The sequence below is a fragment of the Antedon mediterranea genome, chromosome 2, assembly GCF_964355755.1.
Source record: "Antedon mediterranea chromosome 2, ecAntMedi1.1, whole genome shotgun sequence".
NCBI lineage: Eukaryota > Metazoa > Echinodermata > Crinoidea > Comatulida > Antedonidae > Antedon > Antedon mediterranea.
The window spans coordinates 27,333,514-27,352,031 of NC_092671.1; the positions used below are offsets into that span (position 1 = coordinate 27,333,514).

Below are 18,518 nucleotides of genomic sequence, written 5' to 3' on the forward strand. Positions count from 1 at the left end.
TCCTCCATGGTTAGTACATGGAGGTATTATACTTTCATGGTTAGTAGTGCTTAGTACTAGTTGTAGTGTTGTTTCTGAAGATGACGAATTTAACTTCAACAACGAATTGCCCGCAACCGAAATTATTGATCATGTTATGCAGCCAAGACTTCAAGCCTTGGAGATTAGAGGCGTACTTTAATTTTTTTAAATTAATAAATTAAAATTCATTAATAAATCCATCATTAAACTATGCTAGCCTAGTAGGAGTAGGCCTACAATAGGAGGAGTAGTACTAAGACAGTATGTACACTAACTAAGCTTACTATAAATCTAGGGCCCCTGGCAATTATTCAAACTTTATTGCCAGGCTAGTTGCAAGGCTACCCTCATATACAATATAACAAAGAAGGGGTATAAGTTACATAATTTGATTAGATTGTGTTTGGTTATTTGTTTTGTATAAATATAGATAATTAATTTCTTTCCCTGCAATTTTTAATGTTTTGTTTTTACCTTAAAAACATTAAATCAGGTCATTCCTTGTCTTTAAAAGTGAAGTGTATGCTTATGATTAATTATGATAAAAAGAGAAAAGCAATGTACTGCCTACAGTAATTAACTCATATAGAATGTCCTCTTGTGGTAGACCTAGCCTTTCTACTACAATGAATGACCTATTTAGTTATTTTCACACAGATGTCACCAATGTGACAAAGAAGCCAGAGAAATTGAAGACTAGGCCTACAGCTAAAAAGAAGCCAGATAAATTGAAGACTACAGCTAAAAAGACTAGATTTAACTAGACTAGACTAGACTTAATTTTTGGCTGCAGAAACATGGCCTTAGTCTATAATAAGACATCAATATTTGTTTGTACAAATTGATTTGTTCTTATTATTGTTCAATTATTGTAAGTTATTTCTCTGTTATTTAATCTATATTAGTGGGAAAAAATATAAACACAACAGAAACAGGATTTAACATATGTCTTACTGTACATTTCATGTGTCATGCATAAAGTGTCATTTTAAAAATCATGGACCACTTTCTACTTTGTAGTAGAGGAAGAGCAAACTTAAATTTTTAACATTCCATTCATTAATGGAATTTCATATAAAGGCATGACATTTTATTTCATAGGCCGAAAAGATTTAGGCTGTTTCATTATCTTAATTATTGTACATTTTATATTTTTATTGATTGTTACATGTATTTTCAGCTGTTCAAAGACCAACTATTAAATTTATGAAAGAAAATGCAATCATTAATAGTCAGTCATACTTGATGTCAGCGTTAGAACAGGTCATGCACCATCCTGTGTAAACAGCCGATTATCCAACAGCAAAACAAGTTTTAGCTCTTGCCAAAGTGTTACTTGAAAATAATAATACTACTAATAATAAGGACTACTCTAAAAACACTGCTGACGATTTTTGGGAAATTGTGACAACTGGTGACACAAAGACCATTAAACCTGAGGGTAATGAAATGGTCTGTTGTGCATTTCATCAATATTGTATCAATAACGGTACTGGTAGGTGGAAGAATTTAATGAAAGCTTTAAATTTGGACAGAGAAGGTCAACATGCTAGAACATTAAATCACTTTATCATGAGAACAATTTTAGAGTTAATTTTAATGCCCATACCTGAGGTGAAAGATCCAAAACCATTGGACAGCAATGAAAGAACAAGTAGTTTGATATGTGGCTGGATACATACCTTATGCACTACTTAAGTTTGATATGTGGCTGGATACGTACCTTATGCACTACTTAAGTTTGATATGTGGCTGGATACGTACCTTATGCACTACTTAAGTTTGATATGTGGCTGGATACGTACCTTATGCACTACTTAAGTTTGATATGTGGCTGGATACATACCTTATGCACTACTTAAGTTTGATATGTGGCTGGATACGTACCTTATGCACTACTTAAGTTTGATATGTGGCTGGATACGTACCTTATGCACTACTTAAGTTTGATATGTGGCTGGATACGTACCTTATGCACTACTTAAGTTTGATATGTGGCTGGATACGTACCTTATGCACTACTTAAGTTTGATATGTGGCTGGATACGTACCTTATGCACTACTTAAGTTTGATATGTGGCTGGATACATACCTTATGCACTACTTAAGTTTGATATGTGGCTGGATACGTACCTTATGCACTACTTAAGTTTGATATGTGGCTGGATACGTACCTTATGCACTACTTAAGTTTGATATGTGGCTGGATACATACCTTATGCACTACTTAAGTTTGATATGTGGCTGGATACGTACCTTATGCACTACTTAAGTTTGATATGTGGCTGGATACATACCTTATGCACTACTTAAGTTTGATATGTGGCTGGATACATACCTTATGCACTACTTAAGTTTGATATGTGGCTGGATACATACCTTATGCACTACTTAAGTTTGATATGTGGCTGGATACGTACCTTATGCACTACTTAAGTTTGATATGTGGCTGGATACATACCTTATGCACTACTTAAGTTTGATATGTGGCTGGATACATACCTTATGCACTACTTAAGTTTGATATGTGGCTGGATACATACCTTATGCACTACTTAAGTTTGATATGTGGCTGGATACGTACCTTATGCACTACTTAAGTTTGATATGTGGCTGGATACATACCTTATGCACTACTTAAGTTTGATATGTGGCTGGATACGTACCTTATGCACTACTTAAGTTTGATATGTGGCTGGATACATACCTTATGCACTACTTAAGTTTGATATGTGGCTGGATACGTACCTTATGCACTACTTAAGTTTGATATGTGGCTGGATACATACCTTATGCACTACTTAAGTTTGATATGTGGCTGGATACATACCTTATGCACTACTTAAGAAATTAAACCAAACAACCAGCATAACAGCTAAGACCTACTGCAGAGTGGCAGGTAAAAGATTCTGATGCGACTCATTCATTTTTAGATTACACGCAATTATGGATAGCAAAGCAGACACGTGGTCGATTGTTTAATATCAATGATGATGTTTACTTATTCTTTAGAGCAATAGAGAATGAAAGCAGAAAGTATTTAACTGTGAGTAGACTCGATTCAATGCCAAATGCCAACATCCAGCAGACAATTCTTGACACTGTATTGGAAAACCCAACTGTTCATAAATATTTGTGCAATCTGATACGCAACAAAATTACAGGAGAGGCATCAAAACATTTGCTTGAATTGATTATCAAGCTTTGGCTCAAGATAGGCCCGTATCCAGAGAGTAGACGTCCTTGGATGTAATGAAATGCCTCTGTAAGTGCATTATTTCTTGTATGTAAAGTAAAATCCGTCTTGTCATATTAAATGTTAAATATCAATATGAAATGATATAATTTTAACTTTATATTATTAATATTACTAGGCCTATGGTCGACTAATTCAATAAATTAGTTGAGGTAAAATAAAGTCAACTTAGGCTTTTTTAAAATGTCAAGCAATTTTTTTTTACAAATACATTCATGCTTGTTTGTTAAATTAAACTGTATTTGTTTTTCTTTAGTTGTGACAAAACTGCAGATTGGTGTAACATTCAAAATGATGAAGAACTGCAGAAAAGCCAATCATTGAAACGCTGCAGATGTGCTAACGGACCTGACAAAAACATTTGCCTGAAGCAATTTGAGGAAGAATTTATATTATTATTATATTATTGATGATCATACTGGTTTAACTTTTTATCAGGGCAATATACTTTAATGGCAATTTATTAATATATACTTTCATTTTATACAGTAATTCAAAAATGTGTATATACATTTTCTCAGTGTCATGCTATGTCGACTTTCATTTTGTTGGCATTCAGTTGGGAAAATATTGTTTTTGAAAATGATAATTTTGAAATAAATTAATGATTTTATCAACTAATGTTCTTTATTGTATTGTTATTGTTTGTGCAAAATTTCTTTAGAATCAGACCATGTGAATTTTACTTTTGCTATGGTGTTCTGACTGTCCTTTTCCAAAACCAGCACAGTTTACGCTCTGTTGTTGATTTCATTTTCCTCTAAAACCGGAATTTTCTTTTAGTGAAAGTGCTGTTTAGTTTTTGGTTTTTAACTGCAAAAAACACAAATTTTAAGCAAAAAATCATATTTTTTTACCACTTTAAATAACCATAACTTTAGAACGTGTAATCGGACTTCAATCATTTAAATTGCAAAATGCTAATTACATTAAGTTCTGTATGGTTAACTGAAAGAAAAAGAAAAAAAATTAATCTGAATTTTTTCATTGGGATACCTACTGTTACATAAAATAAATATGTATATTCAGAAATTATTACATTAGTTAGGTAGTTTATCCAATGTCATACCATATCCGGTGACTCTCTGAAAACTGATATAAGTGCAAATAAAGGTAATGTGTATACAGTTGATAATTTCTGCTATAGCACCAAAATAAAAATCTGAAATTGAATAAAAACATAAGAAAGTAAAATTCCACTGTCATCAGATAATATTTTTTACTACACCATTTATTTTTCCTAGTTGTTTAAAAATGCCTTTCTATTTACATTTGTGTACAAGTGAATAGAGATTTTGTTGTGTATATTTGATCCAACCTCAAACCCAACTGTTAAGAAAGTGCTTACTTTCAACAAAATCTCAATCATTATGAAACATAGGGGAAATTATAGATATTTTTTGCCCGCACCTGGCCTTTAAAGAAGATAACTTATTAATTTTTTTCATTTCAAGTGTATACCATAGGCGTATAGAATCGGGCAGTTCACTGTTTACAAGGGCACGTGAAGAAATGAAGTCCAAAAGTAAGTATATATTTTTTGTTTCTTACCAAATTGTTCTCGATATACTCAGTCTCAATTCTCTAAAATGTGTACAGTCCCCAAAACATGAAAATAAAGATAAATTTGAATAGGCCATTTTGTAGTTTTAATAAAATTATTCACTTTCACCAAAAAGAAAAAGAAAATGATTTCGCTTATAAAAAAATTTATGGTTAGACCAAAATCCTGTTGGCTTCTGTTTTACTATTTTTAACTTAAAATTACAATTATTTAAGTAATTAATGTTGGGGTTTATTAAATTAGTTTATTGAACTTTTAACTAAACCTAATGCATATTTTGTAGAACCAGCATATACAAAGTCACCATCTCTAGCAAAGTCAAAATTGTATGGCAAATCCCTGACGTCAGCGCTCTTTCCTTCAAAGTCAAAATCGTTGGCAAAATCCTCAAAGTCGCCGTCATCTGATATGTCGCCATCAAAGTTTCGAAGGTGGCTAACTTCTATAGACACACCATCGTCAGCGTACACTCCATCATCGCTGAAGTATTCTTCGTCTACACTTAAAACGACATCATTTTACAGTAGAGGAAAACAAATGCTTCAAACGAGTTTTCTAGAGTAAGTACAGTTAAGTGTCCCTCTATTAAAACAAAATAGATTATGCTATTACTACCCAATTCACAGTGCTGTATCTCCACATATTTGGCCAGTATCTGTAATACATCATCTCATCTAATTCAGCAGCGCTGAAACATACTGCATGAGTGAACTTTAGCAGGGTGAACCCATGCATCTCACATGCTTGTCCCATTACCTTGCTATTACAACATAATCTCTCTTTTAGCATACTTTGTTTTTATTAACAGATCTGTTCCTAGAAAACCACACCCCTTAAAATGTCCTGTCAAGAAATCTCGTCTTAGTGATTTTTTCAAAGGACGGCAAGAAAAGCCAAAGCAATACACATCCAACTTGAACCAACCAAAACTTAAAGGGTAAGATTAATTTCATTTTTTGACTTTAGGCACATGTGGCCAAGGATTACCAATAGTAAATTAATCACTGTCCTATCAGATACAGGTAGGTGGTAATCTCCCTGATACAGGGGCTATTTTGTAAACTGGTTCACCGGGCTAAACCTTACTCGTCTTGAATGATGAACTTGGTTCTTTAAAGTACACTGGACCTATGGTTTATAGTTCTTATAAGAAAAGACTTGTTCCACCACCATACTATGGAGCGAGTTGGCCTACAACCCATGCCGATATTGTTAGCACCTTTAGGTATGGTAAACGGCGCCCCCGCCTTAACTGCTTGGGCATTTGCCCGCCTGTGCGTTACATTAGTATTTGTATTATAATAATGTATTGTTGTGCTGATTTTTTGTACAAATTTAAATAGACTAGATGGCACGCTCGCTTCGCTCGCGTACCATCTAGGGGTGCTCACAGATGGTTCTCGAATACAGTAGAATCCACGGACGGGGACTTTTTTGGGACACTAAACAAAAACGGAGTGTCCCCCTAATTGGGGTATTCAGAAATAGAGACAACAAAACCAATACTGGATTCCATAAAGGACAATTAATTTATGTGGATTAAAGAAATTAGGGAGAAATGGAAATGTATGTACGGGAATTGGGCGACACGTGGTGGTGGTGATGGAACCGCAGTAATAAAGTTGATTGTATTTATATATTATAAGAACCAAACTAAATAAATAGACCTAGACATTCTGCGAAATGGAAATCGGAAATGCAAGCTCCTATTCAGTGAAAAATTAAACTGTAGTCTACCTAAATATTTAGGGCAAATCATCGGTTGTCGTGTTGAAATTCCTGTAAACATTTGTGTGAACCAAACTGGGTCGAATTTCTGTCATGAGTACTGATTTGTTGGCCTGTGATTTATGACGCCTAAGGGATCTATCTAGACTTATTTTTTAGAATAATGTACGTACCTGTCAGATACAATTGTCTTGTGTCGTATAATAAATTAGTACTGTAATAGTTACTGAAGTTACTATTACAATCTCGTCAATGAAAACACGAAAATGTATATGCACTTACTTATGAAAACGTATACAGTATTATACTCAGTTATTGAAACAGTAGGTTTAAAAAAGTTTCGTTTGTCTGTAAAATGATGTAATCAAGCTGTTTACATGAGTCTTAATTTATAAGCACATCAATAATAAAATAGTTTATCTATCCTGTAATTGGCGAGATTATGGTCGCTGTTGAATCAAATAAAGCCAATCGGTATCATATTTGTACAGAAACGTTTTCGCGGCCGAAGGGTGTAACCTAAATTCGTTGTATTATCGTCAAGAACTAACTGTAACTAAACTTACATAGAAAGTAGGGTATCATAAATTTGGCCTTAGCACTCGGGGGAGTGGCTAAGATGAAGTCCGTGGGACTACTAAATATAAATTGTAATGAACCTCGAGGGACATAAATAGGAATATTTCATGTTTCATTATCAATGTATAATAAATGGAAACTGTTTACCGATTCAAATAATAGAAATTGGTTTTTAACATTTTCCGAACCTATTGCAAGTTTATTCTCAAAGGGCCCATATATTTACCTACCGTATGTGTTAAACCAAGGGCTCATAAATTTACCTACAGTACTTGTGTTAAACCAAACTCTGGCAGACTGAGAGATTGGGATGTTCCATTCATCGCAAATCAATACATTTGTATAATCGTATATTAAATCTATCAAAATAGTATTTTTTAAAGAAAATCGGCCTGTCTTCAACATTATGATGGTGTACTCTAGCAATCTATCAAAATAGTATTTTTTCAAAGAAAATCGGCCTGTCTTCAACATTATGATGGTGTACTCTAGCTGTTCAACCGGTTTTCAGCTATTAAAAACAATTAGCGTAGGAGGAGATAGGAAAATGCGAAGCCTCCTCGCTATGTAACATTGAGGTTGAGGGATGGGAAAGCGGATAGGTACAAAGAGGAACAATTTTTAAATATATTCTTTATCCACTGAGTAACGAAATATTTTGTTCATGTTTTATAGGCCTATAAATAATATACCTCTAAATACAGTAGGCCTAAAACATTTGCGATTTAATACTTTGTTAAAACTGTCACTGTCATAATCGATTGAAATATTAAAGTACATGTCACGATACACCACTACGACGTTTATATTTTTGGTAATTATTAATTAACTAGATGGTCGTGCCCACAGATGGTTCTCGAATACATAATAATTTCAGCGTTAAAGAACTGGCGATTTCAAATGTACGTACCGCAGGACAATAATACATGTCGTTTACAGGAACGAATAAATAGACACTTTGATTTATGTACTCAACTAAAATTAGCACCCTGGGAATATACATCCGAAAGAGAAACTTGTCACAAAATGAGACACATTGTTTAAGTAAAATTTAAACAAACTTAATTTGTGTTTTGTATGTAACATTAGGGTTGAGGGATGGGGAAGAGGATGGGTGCAAAGAAGAACAATTTTTAAATATATTCTTTATCCATTTAGTAACGAAATATTAATTGTTTTCATGTTTTACAAATAATATACCACTATACACAGTAAAACATTGCGATTTAATACTTGTTGAAACTATCACCGTCGATTGAAATAGTATAGTACATGTAACGATACATCACTACGACGTGTATATGTTTATATAATTTAAAACAATTTGTGAAAACCACCTCTATTCGGGGCAAAATCATAAATTTGATTTAATGGTCAATAAATATTAAATTATCTAACTCAACTTAATTAGTAGGCATAATGGTTTTCAATTGTTTCTTATAGCCAATTCATACTTAAGTTGGTTCCTACCCTACCCTCCAAAGTTGTTCTGCGTTTAGTTAGGGCATGTGATGTACCGTAAAGGCCCATCCTCTACTGGTTTTACAACGCTACTCATGCCAGTGAGGGAAGGGTGGTGATGTGGGTGGTTTAACTGCAATTATAAAGATGTGTACATAATATACGGCGAGTGAAAGCGCTAGCTCATTATCTGTTTAAAAAAATGTATATCCAACCTCTGCAACACAGATTGAAATGGTTGGGTTGGTTGAAAAAAAAATGGATCGAATTTCTGTTATGAGTATACAGTACTTGCCTTTACGACGCCTGAGGGAATAGACACTTGTGGAACAGAGATTGGAATGTTCCATTCATCGCAAATCAATACATTTGTATAAACGTATATTAAATCTATCAAATTAGTATTTTTTTTTTTTAAATCGGCCTGTCTTCAACATTATGATGCTGTACTCGAGCTGTTCAACCGGTTTTCAGCCATTAAAAACAATTATCGTAGGAGGAGATAGGAAAATGCGAAGCATCCTCGTATTATCGTCTGCGGGTATTTTTCAAGATGGACATCCATTAGACAGTGTATCCCGCGATCGAAAAACACCCCTATTTGGGGCAAATCGTTGAACCTAAATTCGTTTTAATCGTCAATAACTAATTATCGAACTCAATTTAATTAGTAAACAGGGTTACATCTGGCGGTTAAAATCAGTACCGAAAGTACGAATCAACTTTATATACCATCGAGTAAACATTCTAGAAATAACGCGCGATTTACCGAATTTTGCCCTTACGTAAATTTATATATAGATACAAACGTTGAGAAGGAACTGTCAGTATAAAGTTTATTTGTATATCTAACAGTAGAGCCTACCCACAGTCTCAGTAATAAAGTTTATTTGTATATATTTTTATATTACATCTAACAGTACGAACATTCACAGTAAGAAATGTTCGATTCAAATGAAAAATAGTTAATAGGTATTTACAGTATTGTCAAAGTATTGCAAGTTTATTCTCAAAGGGCTCATAAATTTACCTACAGTACTTGTGTTAAACCAAACTCTGGCAGACTGAGAGATTGGGATGTTCCATTCATCGCAAATCAATACATTTGTATAATCGTATATTAAATCTATCAAAATAGTATTTTTTAAAGAAAATCGGCCTGTCTTCAACATTATGATGGTGTACTCTAGCTGTTCAACCGGTTTTCAGCTATTAAAAAAAATATCGTAGGAGGAGATAGAAAAATGCGAAGCCTCCTCGCATTTTTTTGGCGGGTATTTTTCAAGATGGACATCCATTAGACAGTGTATACCACGATCGGAAAACACCCCTATTTGGGGCAAATCGTTGAACCTAAATTCGTTTTAATCGTCAATAACTAATTATTTAACTCAATTTAATTAGTAAACAGGGTTACATCAGGCGGTTAAAATCAGTACCGAAAGTACGAACCAACTTTACATACCATCGAGTGAAAATTCTAGAAGTAAGGCGCGATTTACCGAATTTTGCCCTTACGTAAATTTATATATAGATGGTAAAATGCATGTAGTGCCTTGTCACGAACTCCCTTTACGTATGTTTCCAAGCGGTTGAAAATACTTTAGGAACTCCCTTGTGACATAAAAGTATACACAAAAAATCCACAAAGTTGTAAAATAACTCAAAACAAAGCTTTAATTTTAATCAACTTCAACTTTCAACAATCCAGTAAGCAGTTTAAACAACAGCTTCACAATAACTTTTACAATCGAATATCCAACCTCTAATCTAACCTCTAATATCCAACCTTCTTCAAAATAAATGCTTCAATCAAAAATCCTCCTCTTTCCTTACAATTGTCATACTTCCCCTTATATACAATATGTTCATAACCTTCTAGATCATTCTTATACTTCCTGGGGTACCACTAACATTTCATTTTGTTTAGCCATTTGCCAAAAGTAAAATATTTTTTTTAGTCAAATCAGTTTATCTATAGCCAAAATGGCTAAAGTCAAATTTTTTTATTTAGCCAAATGAATCGGTTTTTAGCCAACATTTAAAATTGTTGAAATATAATGGTAACAACATTTTAGTCAATTTTTCTATGTCAACAGGGCTATACACTGTTCCCTGAACGTTTTTGTAAGGCATTGAGATAGAGAACCATGACTAAATCGCTGTATGATTAAAAAAAATAATTTTTTTTTTTTTTATATGATCAAAACAATTGTTCAAATTGTTTTTAATCATACAGCATTCATACAGTTATCAATTTAATAAGAAACATTTTACAGTTTTCTAAAATCCCCTGAACACTATATTACTTTTGTTTTTTTACGCATAGCTGGTCATGTTTGTGTGACGGCTTTCATCGCATACCAGACGAAAATCGTGTCCTAGACTTCACGGTCACTCAGCGTCACCGCCGCGCAGCGGGTTAATGTTTTTAAATTGGGTATGCTCAAGAGGTGCAAACGAACACTCGTATCGTTGTTGAACGTAAGATAATATAGGCCAAAGCACAGAGTACATGTCTTTCCATCCCTCAAGGCTGCGCCGAAGCGTTTCGGTCAGGACGAGAAATTTATACCATCACGATTATTTATTTACACAACAACACAGAAGCCGGCGGCCAGCCCCACTCAGCTGTAAAAATGCATGTGTGTGTTTAGCTAAATCCCCGTTAGACTCTTCCATTTCCCGCATGTTGTTTTGTTTACTCTACTGACGCACGAGGGAAGTTTATTAAGGGTAAAATATGAAACTACATTAAATTGAAAGAGTCTAAAATGCATAACGCATACATTTTTGATTTCGATAAGATTAAGACGTCATTCATCGAAGATACTATGATGTTTCTTTTTAATCGGAAAAGTACACTCCTATCGAAAAATAGACAATCCCGGTAATTAGCCGACCGTCGACTATCGTAGTCGTTTGTGCAGCGCACAACACGTGATAGTTTGGGTAGACTTCATCATCCATGTGTCATGTAACGTCTGTCTCTCTGTGCAGTCTACCTCTGCTATCTCGATCATATTTAAATAACAAAGAGACGCCTGGTACAATGAAACAAATTGACAAAAAATGGAGCTTGAAGTAAACAACGTGATAACGAACAAAATAAATGCTTAGAGACAAATAAACCATTAGTTGGACTTTATGCTTTCGCCAAAATGATTATTTGATTATCTATTTTACCATATGTCATCGCCAAAATGGCAAAAGTAGCTGTTTTATTTTTCGCTAATCTGGAAACGTTTTCGCCCATGGCGACTTGGCGATCGGCCAGTGCGAGCCAAGACTTCTTATTCTATTGGATTACAGTTTCTATTAATAGTAATAGGGATTTTGCAGGGAATAAACAATAACAAATTATACAAAATTATGGAAATTTAGCTTTAGTAGCCAACGTTTCACCAACCAACCAACCAACCAACCAACCAACCAACCAAATGAAAACTGTCAACCCGGAGAAAGTATCATAATTATTTTGATATCTATTTTTTATATAAACGATATAAATAAATATTTAACTATTTGGTCTTTTTTGTTGTAGGGGTTGAATAAACCATTTGTAATTTAAAGTATTTTTTTACTTTTACAGATTTGCCAATCTAGGCAACACATGTTACATGAATGCAATACTTCAATCTTTATTTAGTCTGCACACATTCGTAAATGATGTACTCAACACAGACATTTACCGAGAAGTGCCTAGGGGAAGTTTATACAAGTAAGTAAAAAGTGCATCGCCAAGTAATCTTAATTTACACTCACACTACCAGATTTCTGTGGCCGTATTCACCAATCACATTTAATTGAGATATTTCCCTTAAATATTAAGTATTTCACTTTAATAACTCAATAAATATTTAAATATTCACTTAGATAGGGGATTTTTTTAATTTTAAAGGTAAGTTTTTCCCTTAGCCTAAAGTGTGAATGGTTAATACGGCTACTGCTTCCAAAAAAGTGGCTTTCTAGTTTCAAGTAGGAACACACCGGAATAGATTCTTCATTTAATTGGAGGATTGTGGGTCACATGATATTTAATAACTACTCTGCTCCATTTAATTGGATTCTTGCGTCACAGTGATCATGTGATGATGTAACAGTTCAATTTTAAGACTAGTTATTGAATATCATGTGACAAATATAAAAACAATAATTATTTGTAAACTGAATTAAAAACTGATAGAAGACTCGCCAATTAAACCACATGTGGATGCTTGCATGAATTTACTAATACTGTTTTCCAGCCAATTGTACTTCATATTATACTTTACTTAGATTTTTTATTTTACTAGAGGGTGAGCTCGCTCCGCTTTCACTCGATTTTAAACAAAATGTCTTATCATCAGATCTCCCTATGTAATCCTAATACTTTTCCCCACAATATATTCCGATGCTTTATGGTGTATATTAAATTGGATCTTTATTAATTTGCAGTATAATTCTTATTTTCCTTCACACGCCCGGTCCGATCCAAAAATAAACAAAAAACTAAAATGGCTATAGCCACTAACGGCCATACTTAGTTGAAACCAGGAAGTTGCAAGGTGAACATGTGAACTTATCGTGAACCCGGAAATTACTTCGACCCGCGTACAATTGAAATTGAATTGAAAATACTAGATGGTACGGTCGCTTCGCTCGCGTACCATCTAGGTCGTGCCCACAGATGGTTCTCAAATACATAGTAATTTCAGCGTAAAAAAACTGGCGATTTCAAATGTACGTACTGCATGACTATAAAACATTGTCGTTTACAGAAACAAATAAATAGACACAATGATTTATGTAGTCAACCAAATCAACCAAAATTAGCACCCTGGGAATTACTTCCAAAAGGTAAACTTGTCACAAAATGAGTCCAAATGTTTGATTTGGACTCATTTAAACAAACCCAATTTGTGTTTTGTATCTAACATTAGGGTTGAGGGTTGGGGATGAGGATAGATACAAAGATGAACAATGTTTTAATATATTCTTTTTATTAAATTATTCTTTATATTTCTTTATTATCCACTAAGTAACGAAATATTTTTTTATAATAAGCCTATAAATAATATACCACTAAATAGAGTAAAACATTTAAAGAATTAATAACTGTTAAAATTGTCACTGTCATAGTCAATTTAAATAGTAAAGTACATGTAACAAAACACCACTACGACGTTTATATTTTTTTGTAATTATTAATTAATACAAACGTTGAGAAGCAACTGTCCGTAATAAAGTATTATATTATTATGTGTTTATAATCTAAAATTAGGGGATACCCACACTCACAGTAATAAAGTTTATTTGTATATTTGTTTATATTATATCTAACAGTACCAACACACACAATAAGAAATTTGCGATTCAAATGGCGATCAAAAGTGGTTAATACCTATTTACAGTATTGTATAGCATTGCAATACCAGGGCATCACGTATGCAAAACCCAGGAGAGCAACAAATCGCTCTCCTCAAATCACCGAGGAGAGCAATTCGCTCTCCTTGCAAAAATTTTAAATCGCTCTCCTCAAATGTTTATGTAAATATGTAAAAAAATTACAATGTTTGAATTTGACCACAAAAGTAAAATTCTATTGGTTTTGCTACCAAAAAAAAATTATTAGCGCACACTGCCGCTATAATCTATTATATTATAATCTATAAATCTTTTATTAATAAATACAGGGCTGAAAATTAACCTTTAAACCATAGTGGCCAGCAGGGCCAGTTGAAGTTGAAGGATGGTCGCCCTTATTAAAAATGGCTGGCCCTTATTAATTTTGTGTACATTTTTTTTTTGCCCAAGGGAATTTATCCCCACCCCTCCCAATTAATTATATCATTTATTACTTTTGATAATTAAATTACTCTCCCCAAAATTCCTCCCTCCCCCACTCCACTCCCCTCCCACACCCACATTCACACACAATATTTTCCGTGGGGATCGTCATTGAAAAAAATCAATCCAATTTTTTGTATGGTCTAGATTGGGTTTCAGGAGCCTGCCTGGAGAATCCTGACCAACATGTCTTTAGCCTAGGCCTAGCTTTTCTAGCCTAGCTTGTTGGCCTACAACCTGTATTTCATAAATTATACAATTCTAACATGCAATAGCCATTAAAATATTGATAATAAGTTACAAAGTATCATTTTAAAATAATTAAGAAAGATATTTAATCGTGTTTACATGTGTCACACATGCACGCACAATTTGGGGAGAGCTACCTTCCTTCTAGAAGATGATGACGTCACACATCAGCACGTGTTTTGAGGAGGATTTGAGTGACCAAAATTGGTTGGAACTTTTGAAGAAATAATCCATCAATGACTAATGACATAATTAAAGCAACTAAGTTTTTAAATAATAAACATTATATTTAGGCCTCCTATTAATGTTTCCTTTTAAAATTAAATATATTTTATAAACTCGTTCCATAAAAACATGCAGTAAGCATAAAAGGAACAATTATTGGTTGCTGTAAAGGAGGTATTTCTATGACACCGTACTGGATGCACTATGAGGCGATGAAGTAAACTCGTCCTTGAATGCAGGCAGGGGAATCCACTTGTTTGGTACCTAACCTCGCACTGTGAGATGGAGCGTGATTAATTGCTCTCCTTGAAGGTTGTTGATCGCGCTTGCGATCCTTAAAAAAACGAGGGACTGCTTGTAGCTTTTCCATCATATCGGGAGATTACACACGTCACGTGTATACAAAAGTTGTACGTCCGGTCGGCCTTGTGTTTTATTAGTAGACTAGATAGCTAGCTAGCTAGACTCTGTTGTTGTTTACTTTGCTTCGTCGTCGTCGAGTATCACTCCGCCGCCTTCTCGAGCTTTTATAATTTATGATTATCGATTGTCTAGGCCTGTCATTGTAAGCGTTTTTCACATTTTTAACTTTTAAAAATCCACGTGTTTTTAGGCCTCTTGACAGAAAAATCAACACTGTCAAAAGCTAGGCTCTATTTTGAAAATTAAGGAGCGCGATAAATTGCTCTCCTCGAAGCCTGTTGAGGAGCGCGGAGGAGCGCGGTCGCGCAGGCGCTCCTTATAAATGATGCCCTGCAATACTATTTATGTTTATTCTCTAAGGGCCCATAAATTTACCTACTTGTGTTAAACCATGGAGGTATGCAAGCATGGTTAAACCAAATATTTTGGAATGTTCCATTCATTGCAAATCAATACATTTGTATAAACGTATATTAAATCTATCAAAATAGTATTTTTTAAATAAAATCGGCCTGTCTTCAACATTATGATACTGTACTCGAGCTGTTCAACCAGTTTTCAGCCATTAAAAACAATTATCGTAGGAGGAGATAGGAAAATGCGAATCATCCTCGTATTATTTTATGCGGGTTTTTTTCAAGATGGACATGCATTAGACTGTATACCACGATCAGAAAACACCCCTATTTGGGGCAAATCGTTGAACCTAAATTTGTTTTAATTGTCAATAACTAATTATCGAACTCAATTTAATTAGTAAACAGGGTTACATCAGATGGTTAAAATCAGTATCGAAAGTACGAACCAACTTTATATACTATAGAGTAAAAATTCTAGAAATAACGCGCGATTTACCGAATTTTGCTCTTATGTAAATTTATATATAGATACTGATGAAATCAAAAATGTTGTTTAAAAAATAAAAACCAATTTATAATATCTTCCTAAGGTAGAAATATGGAACAATAGCGTAGTACTGAAAACTAATGTTATCAAATCTACGTTTCGCGGTACATCTAAGATAGATAAGGTATCCAAGGCAGAGATTTATACGAAGTTTTTCCATTGTGCTCGCCTATGTCAGAATTAACCATAATTTATAATAGATATAAGGAGTAGCTGATTCACTGAGTTTACAGCAATGTATTTTGCTTAAGCTGCCCCTGCATAGCATATTTCATCTCTTGCTGTATTGTATGTTATGATATATATATTTTAAAGATGTATTGTCCCTTGAAACACAAAAAATGAATGAAATATTCTAAATTTAAATTGGCCATATCAAAGTAATATTAAAGTTATTAAAAAAAAAAATTCAAAAATTTGAGCCAAAAACAACAATTTAACGTAATTAACAGGTAAATTAGTTTGATTACATTTCATCTGGAAATTGTCGCGAGCAAAAGTAAACAAAGATTTCAAACCACGAGTACGCATTATGCATGATGCTAATTAGGATTGTTTACAACTCGTCACGGTTGAGAAGGTGTTTTCACACAGATCGTGAGGAAGTTTTATGATTATGCATACAGATTAGCCAAACAAGTACGTTGCATTATGAGATGTTTTGATCAAAAACTTTGACTGGAAGTCAAAGTTATTTTTTGAACAAAAAAACCTCTGTATTTCAGTTAAACAATTTTTTTTTCGACTAATTTTTTGTGAAAGTTTATAACTATTATGATACTTCAAAATGACCTACTTTTTTTCGAAATCTTTTTAAAAAAAATTTTTGGGGAATTAGTTAAAGGGACAATACATCTTTAACTTTACCTGAGTTATTTATTATATAACAGTATTATTTATAAATTATTTTCTACATTTTAGGGCAGTTTGTCAATTGTTAAATGCCAAAGGTAAAAATAGAGGAAATGAAGAAATTCAGCAGAAATTATTAGCTCTTAAAGGTGCTATTTCAAGTACTGCTACTCGGTTCTCAGGAAACCTGCAGCATGTAAGTCAAAACATTGGCCAACCACCACAACATGCTAGCCCTCCTAACTTGCAGAGTAGGCTACAGACATTGTCATCTGAAACACCATCACACACCTAATTAACGCACTTAAATTCAGTCAACTTCTACACACCAAGATACAAACAGAATGTTTTGAAGAGTGCAATTTGTAGCACACCTACAAACAAACTCACATTTCCACTCCATTTTAATCAAGATGATTTTAATAGCTACTTAGGGCAAAATTACAATATAACCCGCTGAATAGAATTCGATCCAACTCGGCCAAAAAGTAATCGGCCCCAATAAAGTATGGAACGCAAAAACCGAAGCGAATTGATAAAAGAATTTTAAATAGATTATTTTTTATAAACATTTTTATTTTACTGTTGTCTACAGTAATAATATCTAACTAGTATATCTAAGAATATTTTGATTCATTCATCCTTGTAATGTATCAAAATATATAGCCTAGGCCTAACTAACAACTATTAATATAGATAAATACTACTTATCAATTAAAAGAAAAACGACAGAGTATGTTATAATTTATATTGAATTTTCCGTTTTATTTGTCTATAGCTAGGCCTATGTGTAGGCCTAACCTTAACTAATCCTGCCATTTATTATAGGCCTGATGCGTTCAATACTTTAATGTGGCCGAGTTGACTGAATAGTATTTAGCCATTGGACGTGAGGCCGAGTTTGTTTGAGGCCGTGATGATGTGAGGCCGAGTTGACTTGGGGCCAAGTTGACTTTGGGCCGACTTGGCGTGGGGCCGAGTTGACTTTGGGCCAACTTGGCGTGGGGCCAACTTGACTTTGGCCGAGACGGTTTAGGGCCAAGTTGGATCGAATTATATTCAGCGGGTAAAAAAAAATTGTAATTATTGTAGTTCAATTTGGATTTTGTATAGGATGCACATGAATTTCTCGAACAATGTCTAGATCAGCTGAAAGAGGATGTGTTAAAATTGAACCAAAATTCTGCATCCTTAAAAGACGTTGAGAACACAAGACTTCTGGGACAAGATGAGCTTGATGAACAGAACACGCCCTACCCTTGTGCAATATCACAAAATTTTCAGTTTACAGTCCTCCACTCAATACAGTGCAACAAATGTAAGGATGTCATTACCAAGACTGAAACATACAATGATATTTCCCTAGACGTACCAAGACCAAGAAAGTAAGTTAATGTTATACGGGCGGCCAATATGACCCAAATT

At 33.9% G+C, this 18,518-nt stretch overlaps 1 protein-coding gene across 3 annotated transcripts in view; it reads left to right on the forward strand.

Annotated features, from left to right (window-relative positions):
• Positions 1–18,518, forward strand: part of LOC140040824 (ubiquitin carboxyl-terminal hydrolase 37-like) — a 58,563-nt gene that overhangs the window by 15,736 nt on the left and 24,309 nt on the right. For all 3 annotated transcript variants that reach the window (XM_072087048.1, XM_072087050.1, XM_072087049.1), the window contains exons 6-11: positions 4,732–4,802; positions 5,125–5,401; positions 5,650–5,778; positions 12,202–12,330; positions 17,163–17,289; positions 18,207–18,478. In XM_072087048.1, the coding sequence (XP_071943149.1) occupies positions 4,732–4,802; positions 5,125–5,401; positions 5,650–5,778; positions 12,202–12,330; positions 17,163–17,289; positions 18,207–18,478 (1,005 nt within the window). The remainder of the gene's footprint in view (positions 1–4,731; positions 4,803–5,124; positions 5,402–5,649; positions 5,779–12,201; positions 12,331–17,162; positions 17,290–18,206; positions 18,479–18,518) is intronic.